The sequence below is a fragment of the Rhinoderma darwinii genome, chromosome 6 (assembly GCF_050947455.1).
Source record: "Rhinoderma darwinii isolate aRhiDar2 chromosome 6, aRhiDar2.hap1, whole genome shotgun sequence".
Classification (NCBI taxonomy): Eukaryota; Metazoa; Chordata; class Amphibia; order Anura; family Rhinodermatidae; genus Rhinoderma; species Rhinoderma darwinii.
In genome coordinates, this window is record NC_134692.1 from 53,467,804 (window position 1) to 53,486,674 (window position 18,871).

Sequence of the window (18,871 nt, forward strand, 5' to 3'; positions counted from 1 at the left end):
AGTAGAGAGACCGCAGCACACGTTGTTTATCAAAGTATCAAAAAGGTGTCTTTTATTTCACCATAATAAATAAATACATTTTGCAAAGACCCACACTTGGGTCGATACATCGCTATTTATTATGGTGAAATAAAAGACACCTTTTTGATACTTTGATAAACAACGTGTGCTGCGGTCTCTCTACTTTCTTCTGTCTATTTTGGAGTTGGATTGGCTACGACTCGACATTGCTTGCACCGGTTGGACATTTTCTCCTGATCTAACGTTCCTCATGAGTGTTTCCTGGGACTGTGATGTGCTGCTGATCTCTTTTTTTGGAAAGTTAGAAATACAGTCATTGTAACTTATATGGAGCTCTGTTCTGGAGAGGGGGGCCCTCTCCTATGTCTGCAGCACTTCCCTCCCTCTCTCTTTGAGGTTCTGAGTTCACCTCCACAAACTCTGTTACAGCAAGACAGGGTCTATAGTATAATAAAGCTGTATGTTGAGCTGCTATAAATACTTTTTTTTTGTTTTGCTGCCCTCCGGTGGTCATAAGTGTAATGTGTGTAATGTTAGTATTTAATTAACACTGTTGCGTAACCTAAATAAATTAAATACAACAAAAACATATTATTTTCAGCCTAGTCATCTAATACTTTACTTCTTCACATGATACATTCCCATTAAGAAAATGCTTAATTTAATTATATATATATATATATATATATATATATATATATATATATATATATATATATATATATATATTTATTTGTATAACTGGAGATACAGCCTAAAAAAAAAAGTAGAACAACTCTACATTGATTGTAGGGTCTTGGCGCTAGTTGATCAGGTGCCCACGCTCAGTCCTCCTTTGTTTTTCTGAGTATGCTAAACGTCATAAGAGACTCATTTGCAAAAGCTATTTATAAAACGGTTACTCTAATATGCAGTGTAGACAAGTCCAACTTGTTCAATAGTCAGTAGAAGTAAATGTCAAGTATAGGTAAACATAGGTATGTGTAGATTCCAGTTTAACCTACCATCATGAGAGGAGGATTCAAATGTCACTGTGACCATTTCATTGAGAACGCTGCCGCTGTCAGAACTCCACTGAAGCTTTAAGAAAAATCGATATTTATACTTATAATTATGTAACAACAAAAAGATGATACAAATTTTTTAATTTGAATTGTTGTACAGCAATGAGATATAGTACATTACCTCTGTAACAAGAGCTTATATTGACCAGTTCTAATCTGATGTTTTCTTTCCCAAGTGAATCTACAAGAGGCCAGGAGGAGCCAGAAGGGCATAGTCCTAATAAGAACGGAGCCCCTTCATTCTAGTTATGCCCAAAGGTACACATACAAGAAACACTTTTTGTCAGACCAAATCTCCTTCCATCCCTCACAACACTGTCTACGTACAGCAGAGCAGTACGGTTTCTGGGCGTTTACTGGCCAGATAGCTTTGACTACTTTGAAAAATATAATTAAATATAAAATGACATTATACACTTAAAAGTGGTTGTTTCAGGATAGACATTGGTGGCCTATTGCTAAAACAGTGGAAGCGGCACTTCGGCTTTTAACGGCTCTGCTTGGCTTTCTTCAGAGGCCACATGTTCATTTCATTATAGTCAAAGACTGACTCGGAAAAAGCTGAAAGGAGTCTACAGGAGACACAGAACTTTCCGTAGCCAATGTAATGTTTTCTAGCGATGAGCAAGGGTTGCATGGGTCAGACCCCACCGATCGGGCATGGGTGACATATCCTATTAATATGCCACCAATATCTATGCTAAGACAAGTGTTTTTGTCGTCTCCGCATAGATATAACAGGATTTTATTGCCGGACGTTATTCAGCCTATGTTATCCCTTCCTCTGTCTGTTATTACAAATGGCTTTGCTGTACTTCCGCCACCATCCTCCACATATGAGATTAAAAAATATGTACCAATGATCCCCAGAGAATATCCTGTGTTATTTATATTTAGTCATCTCTCTTACTGTTCTTGGAATCGTTTCCTGTTCATAGATGAACTCTCCATTTCCCAGGGCTTTTTGTGCTTCATGGATGTGGTTCTTCAGGTCATTTACAGTCGGGAAGTAGCACAAATTATGCCGTTCTGGAATTTCATCTGTTTTGAAGAGCTCTCGTTCCACAAATTTCCTAATGTGCAGAAAGAGATAGAGTAATATACAATGTCCCACATCAAATATACTGCCAAACCCCTGAACTTAGGTTACCCTTAAATTAAGGTCAAATCACTTGAACAGCTCGGTGAAGCGGCATTAGGAATGGATCAGAGAGAAACTACCTATTTAAAAATATGACTAAAGTATATGGAAATACACAATATATTCCTACAGATTCGCAAATTCATGTTTTTTTTTTGTAAGGCTGCGGCTTAGTAACAGATGAAACCGTGTGTAGAGGTGACACAGCCAAATCTCCATGCTGATGCTCAAGTGCCACCAGTATTTTTTTTCCGTGACATGTGCAATAGTCACTGGGCAGAGAGGGGGAGGAGTGATTAATGGTGTGATCTTGTGTTATCTGCCTCCAGCTTCGTACTAGAAGTATTTTTTTTTCTATTGTATTCCTGCCCTTTGATGATAATGAGATATATATTTATTTTTTTCACATAGAATAAAAAAAGATTTAAAGAAAAATATCTTTAAAAGAGTTGTCTCATCATATCGCTCTGATATGGCACCACTGTCCAATCAGAGGGGTTTGACAACCTATTAAAGGCTATGTACACCTTTGACACAATTTTTTTTTAAAAAAATCTATGTTTCAGGTGATTTTTAAGCAACTTCTAAATTGACTTTTATTAAAGTTTTTTTTTTACTTTTTAAAATACAGCTTCTATATATCCTGTATACATAGACGCTGTATCGTCCCGTCAAAGCCGGTTCAGTCATGTCAGCTGGATTGACGGTTCGGCAGAGAGCGGGTACTAAGTGTCTCAGGCACACAGGATCCAGCTAATAACAATCACACCTAAGTTCATGAACTTATGTGATCATTACTAGCTGGATTCTGCGTGTCAGAAACACACAGGACCCGATATCAGCCAAGCCGTTAGTTCAGATCAATTGGCGGCCGTGGCTTTGATGGAATGGTACAGCTTCTATGTATACAGGATACATAGAAGCTGTATTACAAAAAGTAAAAAAAAAAAATCATAAAAGTAAATTTCAAAGTTGTTTTGCCTAAAAGGTGTACCTTTAAACATAAAAACGTATTAATTTTCGCACAATACATTCCCTTTACAGTACAAAGAATCGGCAAGTTAAAAGCAGACCTGTCCAATCCTTCATTACCTCGATGGCAGACATTAGACTGACTATGACCAACTTAATAATCACTTCACAAGAAGTCCATGGCCGAGTACTTATTGTGAAGTACAGAAAAAAATGTGAAAAAAATCCTCCAGCTCACCTTGTCACAAGAAGGGTATGGGAATCAGCACACGGATCCTCGTGTCGGCACGAGGTTATGAAGTACTTATTGTGAATTTAGACTGTACTTAAGGCCCTATTACACCGGCCGATTTTGGCCAGTGCAGCGAGTGCCGATCAACAAGACAGCTCGTTGATCAGCGCTCGTTTGCTCTTATCACACGGAGCTATGGGAACGACCGGTCGTTACTCCGATCCCTCTTGCCCATACATTATTATCACATCGGCAGCGCGTCTCGCTGTTTACACAGGGTGATGTGCTGCCCACAACGATAATATTTTACTTTTTTAAAACGACACCATCAGAAGATGAACAAGCATTTGCTCGTTCATCTGCTGATCGCTGCCCTGTTTACAGAGGGCAATTATCGGCAACGAGCGTTCTATGAACGTGTAAAACCCCCTTTAGAAATGCACAACAAAATACCACAAAAATCTGCCATGTCTGAATGTGGTTTTAATGTCTGGTGCAGATTTATAGGTATCTTTATCTTTCTTATATTGTTTCACACATTTGTTCATATTATCCAGTTGTATTGCATTTGGGCATTCACTGCTGTTCCCCTGCTACTCTTCACCAAATAAAAATTTAGCTTTTGTTAAATTATATAGTCTGGTCTGGTACAGAAATATTTGATACCTGATATTGTAACGGTCTAATAAATTACAAGAATCATAAATGGAACACCAATGTAATATGTTTTGATAAATCTTTGTTGAATTTTATGACATCCAGGCCATGCAGTCGTTTACCTCAGCTGTTTCCTGACAGCATAAACCTCATCCATGCCTTTGGCCACCAGTTCCCGGATTTTATCAGTCACACAAGGATGCAGACGAGAGGGCAGGGCAGAGTTCTCATCACAGATCATCTCATCCTCTTCCTCATTAGGTGGCTGAAATGAAGTGGGTGAAGAAGAGAAACAACCTGTATCCAGACTGTGATACTGATGCGCTTCCTGATCGGGTAACTGGACATACCATCTGCATGACAAAAAAAAGAAAAAACACAAAGGAGAAATGTATCACAGCAATGGTTTACAACTGGTTAATGAAACCATGATATTTAATGACAAAGATAGTTTTATAACAAGATAATTTCTCATAGGCAAGGAAATTTTGGCGCACGCCAGAGGACTTTTAATTTTTTCCGACACTTTCTGAAAGTGGCAATAAAAGGGGCAGGGTTTATCAGAAGGGGCAGAGACTGGCGCAAGTTATGGCAAAGATCTATACCTGTTTTGCATTTCTGTCGCACAGACAGCCAAAGATGAGCCAAATATATTAAGAGGTATGCACCTATTAACCCCTTCAAGACACAGCCAATTTTCGGTTTTGTCTTTCCAATATTGCTTTCCAAAAGCCATAACTTTTTCATTTTTCTGTCGACATTTGAGAGCTTGTATTTTACGGGACGAATTATAGCTTTTCACGGCAACTTTTAATGTACCATATAATGTACTGGGAAACTGAAGAAAAATTCTTTGTGGGGTGCAATGGGAAAAAAAACTGTGATTCCTCCATTGTTCTTTGGGTTTTGTTTTTACGGCGCTTACCATGTGGGGAAAACAACATGTGAACTTTATTCCGCGCATCAATTTGATTACAGCGAGGCCAAATTGATATAGTTTATTACATAATGTACTACATTTACAAAGAAAAAACGATTTAATAAAAAAAAAAATTTTGTGTCGCCATATTCTGGCAGCCATGACTTTTTTATTTTTCCGTCAATGGAGCGGAGTGAGGGCTTGTTTTTTTGTGGGGCGAGTGGTCGTTTCTTTGGTACCATTTTGTGGTATATACGACTTTTTGACCACTTTCAACTCCATTTTTATTATTATTTTGGATGCTTGCATTTTAAAATTTTTCCTATGACGTTCACCCGGTGGGTTTAAGAATGTGATATTTTACTAGTTTAGTCTTTTATGGACAATGGTTGCTCCCTCTGCAGGTGCTGTGTTGCGGCGCCACTGGTTGCCATGCGATACTGCACTTGATTAGGGACCCACTTAAGATGATGCCGTGAAGTGTCAAGTGGCTTATATAGTTTGATCAAAATGTTTACTAAGAACCTCATGTTCCTACATTTTTTTAATTTTGCTGACCCGCAATAGATCAAGTATAGCAAGTGGTTCAGGTTTTCCTCTCTCCCTTGGCGATACCAATTATGTTTTTTTATTGCTTACATGTGTGGGCGAGTCATCAGAAAGCAGTGATTGATTTGCAGCGTGACCCAATCATGGGACTGGTATAGAGAGTCCCGTTTTGGAGCAAAAATAAAAAAAAGTACATTAAGAAGCATGTTTATATGTAATTATCACTTTATTCAGCAAATATTTAAGTTCTCCGGATAACCCCTTTAAGCTTTGCTTCTGGCAAATTCGTAGTGGGGGGGGGGGGGACAATCAGGGGACAGTGGAAGCCCCCTCCCTCTGTCTAGATGCCGTGTGTTGTATTTCTGGCATGACCCCCACTCCTCTTTACAGACCATGAATATTGCATTTATCATCAGGCAGACCTTGAGCCTTAAAATCTGTCATGCATCCAGTGGTGTGATGAGAGAAAAGTTATAATAGTGCAATATAAATGTACCGGTTTGCTATTTTACATTTATGTTCACAATTTTGCTAATATCACTTATGGCTTTATTGGTACATTAATATTGCAGCCCACTAACTTGAGAGATAGGTGCGTACGTATGATGGTGGGCATACCTTAAAACACCCTCAATTGCTTCTAAATCCTTTTTCAGTAAGTTAAATGCTTTTTCTTGTTCCAATTTAATCAATTTCTTGTCAATCTTCGGATCTGTAGGAACTCGGTAAGAAGGGAATTTCTTCACTTTTTTTATGTATATCCTTAAAAGCAAAGAGGAGTTGTGGGATTCATTTTACTTACTGTTACAAACTGAAAATATTACCACTTATATTAGTTATATATATTGGTCCTATAAACAAAGCAGATACATTAACTTGCACCATTCTCGACCACTGCTCCATACAACTACTCCCGAACGCGGTCGCCTCCGCACCAGTCTAGCAATTATCACCCAACTTGTGGATAGGTGATACATTTTATTAGCTGGAATATTCCTCTAAATCCTAAACACAACATATAGGTTAGATTGCAATAGAATTCATGGGCATCCTGGAGACAGAACGACACCATACATTGATCCTAGAAATCATTCTGTGTAACACTTTTGGCTTGCAGTTGACATACAAATAGATATTTCCTATTTACAGTGTGAATTAGGACTCTAGTTATTTTGGAGACCTTAGGCTATGTTCACACGGAGTATTTTGGGGGAGGAATATCTGCCTCAAAGCTCCAAACGGAATTTTGAGGCAGATATTCCTCCCCCAAAATACTCCGTGTGAATAGCAATTATCGCGCCGTTTTTCGCCCGCGGCCATTGAGCGCCGCGGGCATAAAACACGCTTTCTCCTGCCTCCCATTGAAGTCAATGGGAGGTCGGAGGCGGAAGCGCCCGAAGATAGGGCATGTCGCTTCTTTTTCCCGCGAGGCAGTTTTACTGCTCGCGGGAAAAAGACGCCGACGCCTCCCATTGAAATCAATGGGAGGCGTTCTCGGGCCGTTTCTGCCGAGTTTTGCGACGCGGTTTCCGCGTCAAAAAACTCGGCAAAAGACCCCGTGTGAACATAGCCTTAGACTTAAAGTTTTATTCCCATCGTGGGCATTTATGGGCTATTCACAGGATAGGCCATAAATGTCTGATAGGTGGGGGTCCCACATTTAGAAGGGTCGGGAGAGCAGGGGTCCCGTGACACCCATTCAACAACTTGAATTGTCCGTCAGCTATCGGCGGCCACTTGTCAAATTTAAAACAATGGAGAGGAGTTCGCAATTGAGTGAGGGTCTCTCCTTTTAAGAAAATGGGAGTTACGGACTGAGCCAAGCAAGCACTGCTGTCAGCTGCTTTGAAACAGCAAACAGAAATCACAAATCCCTCGTTCTCCTCCTAATAGGTGAGGGTCCCACGACTATGGATTTGCCATATTTGACTTAGATGGTAATACCCCATAATACCAGGAATTATAGAGAAGTGCAGAATTAATAAAAGCATAGTCCATAGTTAATGCCTCTTTTTTCCTTCTTTATAGCTCAAGCTTTTTCAATAAAATATAGAATTAACTTATACATCCCAGTCAGGGCAAATGTCCAATTCTATTTCTACGATTCAGTCCTGGAAAGCTTTGATAACTAAAATGAGTGTGTGCTTCATCAGTGATAGGGGGTACCCACCTTGCTGGACATGTTGCTTTATACAGCTGCCCAGTTGTACTGTCATTCTCTCCACTCTTCTTGGGCTGTGATCCTTTCCTTCTTGGTCCATACTGACATTCCATTACAATTGCTCTGCTTCCTACATGGACAATAAACAAATGTGCAGATTTATTTTGACAGCAACCCCTATTAGGGCATATGGTCATCATGTAGGGGTTCACCCGCTTGGAATCCTTCTTTATGAACCATAACTATAGATGCAAGAAAAACAGAGTCTTAAAGCCAATATATGTCAAAGGGTATCAAAAGATTCTTTATTCAATATATATAACAACAAACGTTTAAAACTGTATATGACAGGAGAAACTCAATATGAAGTCAACACAGCGATATATCAGGGAGACCAAAATTATAAGTAGTAAACGGTTTTCCAATATAGGTTACAGGCAAGAGTATCACTAGTTTAAAGTGCAATGCAAGTATAGGTGCTACTACAGGACACAAATGATCCTGACAGAAAGCATAATATACTAAAAAGATAGAGGTAAACCATCCCCTGAGACTTCAGGAGTAGGCATGATAATCTTACCCATATAGTATCTTGTTGTGTTCCCTGACGATCAGTGTGTGCGCCCCGACGCGCGTTTCGCGACTATTCGCTTCCTCAAGGGGGTGTAATGTGTATGTCCGGAAGCACCTTATATATACCCCTTCGATAAGTGGCCCAGGTGTGTGTTAAGTGCGTTCTACCTCGTCCAAAGGTATGTGGCGCACATCCGACGTCGTAGCCGGAAGTGTGGCAAGCCCCACTTCCGCCCTCCAGTGCTGCGGCGCACATACGGACTCTAGACGCGTACTAACATACAAACAATGCACAATTTTAAAATTAATAAAATTACATAATACTGGTAGTCAGGTGGTTTCAACATCCTCATAAAAAGGGTGCAAAGCTTAGTTTTTCATTCAATCCGGCAGGTGCCATGGAACAAGTCCACACATATACTTAAACCATTACTGAATAGTACATCGACATCAACTTGGTTAGAGTGAATTGATCACAACACAAGCATACAATTAGATGTCATATTACATATTTACCTGCCCACATCTGATCTGCGCTGTCCAATGGGGTGCGCGCTCCTGACGTATGTGGCCGGAGCTGGGGCTGGCCACGCCCGCTCCTCTGTTGGTGCGGTGCGCATGTCCGGGTCTCTTAGTACGCGTCTAGAGTCCGTATGTGCGCCGCAGCACTGGAGGGCGGAAGTGGGGCTTGCCACACTTCCGGCTACGACGTCGGATGTGCGCCACATACCTTTGGACGAGGTAGAACGCACTTAACACACACCTGGGCCACTTATCGAAGGGGTATATATAAGGTGCTTCCGGACATACACATTACACCCCCTTGAGGAAGCGAATAGTCGCGAAACGCGCGTCGGGGCGCACACACTGATCGTCAGGGAACACAACAAGATACTATATGGGTAAGATTATCATGCCTACTCCTGAAGTCTCGGGATGGTTTACCTCTATCTTTTTAGTATATTATGCTTTCTGTCAGGATCATTTGTGTCCTGTAGTAGCACCTATACTTGCATTGCACTTTAAACTAGTGATACTCTTGCCTGTAACCTATATTGGAAAACCGTTTACTACTTATAATTTTGGTCTCCCTGATATATCGCTGTGTTGACTTCATATTGAGTTTCTCCTGTCATATACAGTTTTAAACGTTTGTTGTTATATATATTGAATAAAGAATCTTTTGATACCCTTTGACATATATTGGCTTTAAGACTCTGTTTTTCTTGCATCTATATATATACTATAGAGTTGCCGTAATACTAGAAATGGGAGGATGTTCTTTGGAACAATACCTAGCCCAGTAACTTTGTTAGCTTCTGGAAACTATTGGTTATATTTATGAACCATAGCGGAGAGCTTTTCACTCTGACAGACCTGGTTTGTCCATGTATTACGTGGTTGTCCACTGCAAGGAAAATATATGGCTAAGCGGCATCCCTAGCCATAAAAACGGATTCATAGCCCAGCTTCTATTTATAAAGGGGTTGTATTGGTAAGACAACTTCTTGAAACAAAACTGTTTTCGGTATCTTTCTAAGAGTATAACACTGATGTCAATACAACTTTTCAGCATTCCTTATTTTTCAACTGCTTAAACAAAAAAATGTTGTGTCACCTTATAGGAGAAATCATTAGAATGACTCATGTGTTCTGACACATCCCTGATGCTCCAAAAAATGTTTGATCACAGATACAAGAGATTTGATCAACCATGTCTTCGCATGGAAGATGCATTAAAGATGGGAGGGTTTTCCCACTGCGATTGACTGCCAGGGCTATACGGTTATAAAGTTAGATAAAGCTATAAACATATACAGCACCCATACAGAGATACATTGTGTACCTGCATTAATAAAGGGGATTCCATCATATGGCACATACTGTGACTTCCACATTAGCCGAGTGGCTGGCTTGGCTGGGCTTGGAGATTGTCTGGTTCCCCACACGCTCATTGTGTGCTGCTTGTGAAGACCTAAAATACTCATCAGTTCGACCTCACTCAGACAGTAACCACGGTAAGAATCTCCAATTTTCTGTAAGATGGTAAGCCAACAGAGAACAACGTCAGGCCAGAAATCAAGTTATTTAACCGGTCATTGTTGTGATATACTTTTTACACTATTTTAAAGAGGTTGTACAAGATTAGAAAGAATGGTTTGCTTTTTTTTCCCCAGAAATAGCACCACTTTTGTCCATGTCCTGTGTCTGGTATTGCAGCTCAACCATATAAGTAAATGGGGCTGATCTGTAATACAAAACACAGCCTATGGAAAAGAGTGGAATTGTTTCTGGGGGAAAAAGCCGACTCCTTGGGGAGATGTATCAAAACTAGTGAAAAGGAAAAGTTGAGCAGTAGCCCATGGCAACCGATAAGATTCCCCCTCTTATTTTATGTGAGGTCATAAGAAGAAAATCATGCATTTGAGAAAAGTTCCTCTATGGAAATAGACGACAAATAATACTAAATGCAACAAATACATATAGTTATTTTAAAAAAGGGGTTGTCCGGTTTTAGCAAATTAATGTTATTTTTTTGTATAATTAAAAGTTATACAATTCTCCAATATATTTTCTGTATTAATTCCTTTTGTTTTTCAAGATCTCTACTTGTTGTCATTCAGTAGGAACATTCGTCGTTTAATTTCAGTGGATAAAATTCTTTCTGTCCATAGTCAGGTGATGGACACACAGGTGCTGGGATCGTTACAAGACACAGCTCTAACGAGTCGTGCACCTGTGTGTCCATCATATGACCATGGACAGAATTGTATACACTGGAAGTAGTCAATGAATGTTCCTACTGAATAACAAGCAGAGATCTTGAAAACCATGAGGAATTACCGGTAATACAGAAAGTATATTTAAATATTATAGAACTTTTAACTATACAAAAAGTATTATTAATTTGCTGAAACTGGACAACCCCTTTAAATGTCAAACTGCAATGTTATAAAAATGTATCTTACCTCACAATTCCTAAGACGGCGTGCCCAAACAGGAATGTTGGGAGAAAGTGGATGAAGAGGTTTCGGAAACTGTTCTACAGATAACCTAAAAAACATGTTTATATCAATTTCCATTACATAAACTATGACGAAAGACAATAATGACACAATGGTGATGAGACATAGTTACTGTAGGAACCAATCTGCTCAAGGAGCTCATATGCGTCATTGTTCACCATGGTCATTTATCGATTCTTCTCCATTATTGAAGTGATCTGAAGTTTATTTATCCAGTCTATGTAGTATCTCAGGGACATGGGTAAGGCATATTCTTAAAGTGTGCATGTGTCTGTTACCATTACTCTAGATCAGAGAGTAGAAATGCATACATTTGCCAAAGAGAGTATAGATGAAATGTAGCCGCAGTTTCCACTATGACTATATGAGTATGACGATACAATGAAACAGTAAAACATGATTTTTTTTATTTTCTACCTGGTGGGCGATTTCTTAGATACATCAAGTGTAGTGTTGGAGTGAATAATTAAGCTGCTGGTGTTTTCTGGCACAGCATTTCCTGAGACACTCTGTACAGTCTGCAGATTCTCTCTTGTCTGGTTGTGTTCTACAGGCTCTTCAAATCATAAAAAAAAAATAAAAAATACAAAAACAACAGGTTGTACGTTGAAATCACATTAATGGTGTTCAACCGTCATCCATATTATCCCTAGAATAAAAATTGTAAATGTAAAATCTATACAACCCCTACCATTTCATGTTTTTACTTTATTTTTCCCGCTAGTATAGAAGAAAAGTCTCCGGTTGCTACAAGAAAACAATAAACAAGCTGCTGTTGACGGACACAACAATCTTGTTGTGTGTTTCTATAAAATTGTTTGAGTGCGTAACAGTGTATGTGAGGTCTGATTGACTCAGGTTTACACCAGTGTTCGCCATTTCATTGTTCTGCTGTGTCAGAGGAGCACAACAAGGTAAAAACCGGAAGCGCCAGTTCCAATGCACCACGGACAGCACCGGGGGCCAACGAATTTAATGGGTTTTGTCGAGTTTCCGTCGGGGTGGTCGTGGTTTTCATTATTCTAGACCGTATCTGCGACGGAGTCCCCTAACGGAGCTTCCAACGCAGATGTGAATGAGGCCTAATAAAACAAATACACTGTGTTATGCCTAGTACAGGGCTTGAGGGGGCAATGCATGACACAGAGATTTAAAAAGCACCAAATAAAGAATCTGTGTCATGCCCTGCCCAGCCCTGTACCAACACAATGTATTTGTTTTGCAAGGAGTGTTCCTTTAACACTGCGATTCAGCTTGTTTTATTAACTGGATCAGGAACATTCTCTGTTACTTAAAGAGGCTCTGTCACCCTTTATAACTGCCCTAAATCCTACCTAATCTAATAGGCGCTTTGATGTAGATAACTACTGTTTTTTGTTGTTTTTTTTAAAAACGTTTATTTTTGACCAAGTTATGAACATTTTAAGATTTATGCAAATTTGTTCTTAATGCCCAACTTTTTATTTTTCACCAACAGTGAACAGACATCACCTCCAGCCGTGCCAGGATGTTTATCCGAATCTGCAGCGGCTGGAGGTGATGTCTGTTCAATTTTCCATCGCTCCGGTGAAGAACCTGCGGAGGAAGTGACGTCACAGCGTGATCTCGCAAGATCACGTTGTGCTGTGGATCAAGCTGGGCTGGAATGAAGCGAAGTGTATGACGCTGATTGGTCAGCATCATACACTTTTCTTTACAATGCCCACTTAGTGAAAAGTAAAGAAAATGCCCAGCTGGGCATTGAGAACAAATTTGCATAAATCTTAAAATGTTCATAGCTTGGTCAAAAATAAATGTTTTTCAAAAAACAAAAAAACATTAGTTATCTACATCAAAGCGCCTATTAGATTCGGTAGGAGATAGGGCAGTTATAAACTGGTGACAGAGCCTCTTTAAGCTATGTAAACATTTGTAGCCTTTTTTTGGGTTATACTATACAGTACATAGAAGCTGCATAGCTCTGCTGTAAGTCAAATCCCTCAGTGAGCTGGACTAATGGATAGCAGCTCCTGTGTACCTCTTAACACACAGGATAAACACAATACTAATTACCTGTAAATTCATTAATTTAGATGTGATCCGTATTAGGTTTACCCTGTGTGTTAGAGGCACACAGGAGCCGTAGTCAGCCGAGCCGTCAATCCAGCTGACTAACAGATTTGGCTTACAGCGGCGCTATGCAGCTTCTATGTATCGTGTGTACATAAAAGCTGAAGCGCAAAAGGTAAATACAGTTTCTAATAAATGTCAATTTGAAAAATGTATGTAAACGCATAAGACAAATTTCATTAAAAAAAAAATAAAAAAATACAAAAGGTGCATTCAAAATGCTCTTAAAGAAATATTTATAGAAAAAAAAAAATCACAATCTCAGATCTCCATTCTGATAGTTCTAATAGTCTTAATCACTGTTACCTTGAGGGATAAGAAGCTGGGCAGTTGTCTGGTTTGAGGGAATGAGATTGACATGGAACACTTGTCCGTTCTCTGTTTCACTGGCCAATATCATCTTTAACAAATAGTAAAACAGTGTAACTAAAAACTGATCAGTACTATACAACCACAATAGAACAATATACATAAATATGTATCTAGCGCCCCCTATTTATTCAGCACATTAGGTATTACTGTCAATGTAGTTTTGAGTGACATTTATTGAGCATAACATTTATAAAAAATATATATTTTGATCACTTACGGTATATGGAGTATTATGCCCCTGCTACCATGTCATCCACCATCTGTACACTACACTTTAAAAAGGACCTGTCATGGTTTTTAAACCACGTACCGCCCCTTATTCCGAGCGTCCTCTTGTTTCCAGCACTGTCATTTTTTTTTTCTGTTGCCCTCCCGTTGTCCCGCTACAGTCCATGCTCCACTTGGCAACTAATATGTTAATTTTGAGTAAAAGTACAGGGAGGACGAGAAGACCATCTCTCCTCACTGAGTCTGTCCGCTCTGATTGGACAACGTCACAGTGATGAAGGAGGCAACGTCTACTGAGGAGAGATGAGGTCTCCTCCTCTCTGTACCTTTATACAAAATTAGCATAAACGGGCACCAAGGGGAGCAGTGGCCGTAGCGGGACAATGGCAGGGCTAAAAAAAAATTAAAAAAAATGACAGCGCTGGAATCGAGAGGACACGAGGAATAAGGGGAAGTATCTGGTTTAAAAAAAACAAAAACAATGACAAGTCCACATTAAAGTTGTCCAGAATTTTTTAATAACTTACCATCTGAGGACTGGTGCCAGGCAGTGCCTGAATCTCATAACGGATGGCGTGCCCATCTTGATCTATAAAATGGTATTGTTCAGTAAGCGTTGAAATCTGCTGTTGTGAGGCATCCTGCGAGGGCAAAACATATACTGTATATTAAGTAAATGACAAATAAAGGGCACTTGTATATAGTCTATATATATACATATATATATGTATATATATATATATATATATATATATATATAGAAGAAAGCATAGAACACAGTGACGGCACCAGGACTTCAAGTCAGATGAAACCATGATGGCTTGAGAAAGGTTCCTGTTGAACCGAAACGTTGCTGTTTTTTGAGGTGAATAAATCCACTTTGCTTTCATCTGACTTGAAGTCCTGGTGCCGTCACTGTGTTCTATGCTTTCTTCTATTTAAAAAAAAAAAGGGGGAATTGATTCATCCCCTGGTGACGAGCACATGGCCTGATTTTTTGCTATTGTGGAGTGCTGTGTTCATCTATTTTCTGGACTGTATATATATATATATATATATATATATATATATATATATATATATAGATCGTATATAAATATTGCGCGTAGACTTTTCAATGAGATAATAAACACAACACATTGAATTATGTTTATGCCGGCTGGGGTGATTATATCTGTTTGATTTGGTCAGGGATCATTACCATGTATATTGTTTGAAAAATATTATCCTTACATTATATATATATATATATATATATATATATATTCAGTATATTACACAAAGATATTGGATTCATGGAACAGAAAGAGCCTGCATAACACGCCTCTGGAAGACACCGCCCCCTGGAATGCAAAGAGGAGTGTGCAGAAGAATGTACAGGAAAACTTACAGCTGAGGAGCCAATGGGATTTAAGCAAGTCCCACATCTATAGGGAGGGGCATGTGTCTTCTCCGTGTGTTTCTTTGTTCTGAATAAAGTTCAGTTCTCTTTGTCTGATCAAGGGAAGTTATGTACCAAACATTTTTGGCTGGTTTATTTCTTTCCAGGCATGCCTTCAGCTTTCAATTTACAGAGGTGGTTATTCGGTGTGAAATACAGACCTGACATTTGGCGCCCGAACGTGGGGCCTCACTCGAGGAAATATCAAAATCCGGACAACCGACAATCACAGGGTGAAACAGAGGACTCAAAGTTGCCCACTGAAGGAATTTGATCACCTCCGCAATAACACAATAAGCAAATTGATTTTATAAATCTTCGTCTTATCTGTGTTAGTGGGCAGTCTTGTGGCGATCTGTAGAACCCTTTTGTTGATTTCCTGGATTATCTCAGGCGACAGAGGTGATATTTTCCGCTGTGAGGGTAAAAAACCTGTGAGACCTTAGTCGCGCCCGACTAACCATCCTCTGGGTAATTAGAGTCTAAATAAAAGATTATATAAGAGACCGGAGAGTTATCGACTGGAATTTTAATATTTCCAGCGAAGCCGGAAAGTCTAAATAAATAAAATTATATAAAAGACCGGAGAGTTATTGACTGGGATTTTAATATTTCCAGCGAAGCCGGAGAGTCTAAATAAAATTATATAACATGACCGGAGAGCTAGACTGTGAAATTTTAATATTTCCAGCGAAGCCGGAGAGTCTAAATAAAAATTATATTTCGGCGGACCGGAGGCTGTAGACTGAGGAATTTTATTATTTCCAGCGAGGCCTGGGAGTCGTTGACCGAAAATTGTTATATAAATTACGTGTATAATATAGACTGTTAGGCATATGATTTAATGAAGCGAAGAGAAGGGAAGCAGTATGTGAGTGAAATGAAGAAATTGATGGAAAGTGCTTTAGAGGGATTTGCAGAAGAGGAAGTTAGGAATAATAAAGGTATTGTATGTATTAGAAAACAGGACCAGCCGACGCCCGGTAATGGCTTCCGTACCTCATGTTGAGTGTGTCCTCATTGTTAGTGGGAAACCCCCCCCCCTCACAGCTGCGCACTGTGTTTCCAATGGGAGAGGCTGCCCCCCACCACCCACCCCTGATGTGGCCACGCCCGGCCCAACCAAATCAGTATGAAATAATCGCCTTGTTAATTTTGTCATTTGTAGTGTCTTCTATTTTTTAGGTTCACTGATGAAGTAACACGTCATCATAATATAGAGATGGTGGCCGACAGATTGTACAATGTTACAAATTATGTGGTTGATGTTTTGAACGTAGATAATTCCTATACAATGGTGTGATGAATGATTGCAGATACGTATGTTGTTTTACCGGCATTGAAAGTGTTAAGATTGTGAGACTAGACGCTGTTAGAAGCTGTGAGTGTGTGACCCCCCTCCCTCCCCCCTGTAGTGTGCTGTGTTTGGGAGGAGGAGGGGGGCTGACTGGGTGCAGTCTGCAGGGCTGATGAGACAAAGGGATTTCAATATGCACTGCTGAGAGATATATATATATCAGTAATGTCTACAAACCTAAATAAATTTCTTCTCTTTGCGCATGCGCTGTTGTTTATAAAAGTTACGATATTTATGTGTTATGATGTGATCAGATTTCATGGGTTTTGATGTTAATTCAGATGTATTAAACTATAGATACTGTGAGACACGGGGTTTTGAAAATGTATGTGCCCCCACCGTTCCCTATTTTTATATACAGTTTATTGGTTTGCAGTAATTAATGTTATCAGATATAATATTTTCTGTTTTTATTGAATAACTAACTACAATTGTTTTGTTTTTGATTTCACACATAAATTATGTCATTGTAAAGATCAAATGTATTTGTCAGGAAAAAGTCATTTTTGTTTCAGGCTGTTGTACATTACAGGGGGTTAAACTAGTGTTATGTTGAGATGTAGTTTTGAACTCTGCTACATTACTTTCGCAGAGTCCACAAAGGGGGGAATGGTGAAGGGACTGATCAGGTACAATTTTGGTTTGTTTTGAATGAATTAATTTGGTTTCAGGAGATCTAAAAATGTGTATGAGACCCCAATGAGTAATCCAGATTAAATGTGTATGACAGTAACCTAAATTTTGAGTTTTTTCTGTGTAGATGGTTCCAGATCTTTCCAGAACAGTAAATATGGCACTGGGTATGCTGTGCTGTAGTCTCCACCCAATATGAGGTATTGTGTAAGAGACCATCCCCCTCCAGCAAATATACAAAGGAGGTGACGTCACTCGCAGATGGGTCTTTACAGATTTAGATGGGGGAGAAGGAAAAAAACAAAAATTGTCTGGACATTGTTAATTTGATGTAAAGTTTTTAGGAATTTTTTTTATTTTATTTTTGTATTAATCAAGTATTTGCAGAATCTGATAAAAGTGAGATTCTCAAAGTGTTCTGGATTATCAGATGAGTGTGGAGAAGTGTATAACATTTGGTTTTATTTTAGAGGATGAAGACGCCACCCCTTTGAGGTGTTCTATCTATATGTGACATGGGTTTCTAATGTAAATTTGTAATAAAGAGATTTTATTATACAGTATGTACAAGACAGGATACGAGGCACCAGGTAAATTACCCAGAAACCACTCTCACCTTCTTGTTCATCTCAAGGAGCGGAGCTGGAGGTGCTCGCTGAGGCTGTAACCTGGCAGAAGGTAAGACGGCCGAAATTTACACTGACTCTAGGTACGCTTTTGGCCTTGCCCACAATTATGGGCCCATTGGTAGTAGGAACTTTATTGGATCATCGGGTAAGCCAATTGAGAGAGCGAGAGAAGACAGACCTGACAACAAGGATATGTGCAGCCAGGTGTCAGTAAATTGGCTTGTCCCTGGATACAATAATGCCACCACTAAGTTTGTAGCAGCCGGCATGATGTGCGCACGGCATGACATAGGTAAAACAGCAAAGGTACCTGTGAAAAGTGCAGCCCGGCCAGATTACCCGTCCCAGCGACTGCAGAACATACAACTACCCGAGGTAGAAGTGTATGACAATGTGCTCGTGTGTGTAGACCTGTTCTCAGGGGGGGCCTGAAGCCCGGCCGATATCTTCCCCATTGCAGATGTTGTGTGTAAGTGACGGGGGAACAGTGTTATCCCAAGTATTGAACTGGTGTTTGTACAATGATAAGATATCAGCAGTTCTCTAGACATTGTCCCAAGGTTAGTTTGTTTAATAACTGTATTTAAGAAGTGTTGTGGGAATATTAAATATTGAGGTTAAGTTTTATGTAAAGTTCTGGACCAGCCTTAGCATTGGACTATTAGAGTCATGCGTCAGATAAAAGGTACAGAAGCGGAATATTCCCATTCAAAAACATTTTTATTTGTTTATTTTTATTTTTGTTGTGAAAGAGAAATTTTAGAGCAGAGAATTCTGTGCAGTGTAT

The 18,871-nt window shown here is 39.4% G+C and overlaps 1 protein-coding gene across 1 annotated transcript in view; it reads right to left on the reverse strand.

The window, feature by feature from the left end:
• The window catches only part of CARF (calcium responsive transcription factor), a 41,531-nt gene that overhangs the window by 4,373 nt on the left and 18,287 nt on the right, over window positions 1-18,871 (reverse strand). The window contains exons 3-12 of the mRNA XM_075829735.1: window positions 14,552-14,665; window positions 13,731-13,824; window positions 11,733-11,871; window positions 11,259-11,343; window positions 10,136-10,325; window positions 7,726-7,846; window positions 6,174-6,317; window positions 4,210-4,440; window positions 1,996-2,158; window positions 1,026-1,101 (exon numbers count right to left, since the gene is read on the reverse strand). Coding sequence (XP_075685850.1) covers window positions 1,026-1,101; window positions 1,996-2,158; window positions 4,210-4,440; window positions 6,174-6,317; window positions 7,726-7,846; window positions 10,136-10,325; window positions 11,259-11,343; window positions 11,733-11,871; window positions 13,731-13,824; window positions 14,552-14,665 — 1,357 coding nt within the window. The remainder of the gene's footprint in view (window positions 1-1,025; window positions 1,102-1,995; window positions 2,159-4,209; window positions 4,441-6,173; window positions 6,318-7,725; window positions 7,847-10,135; window positions 10,326-11,258; window positions 11,344-11,732; window positions 11,872-13,730; window positions 13,825-14,551; window positions 14,666-18,871) is intronic.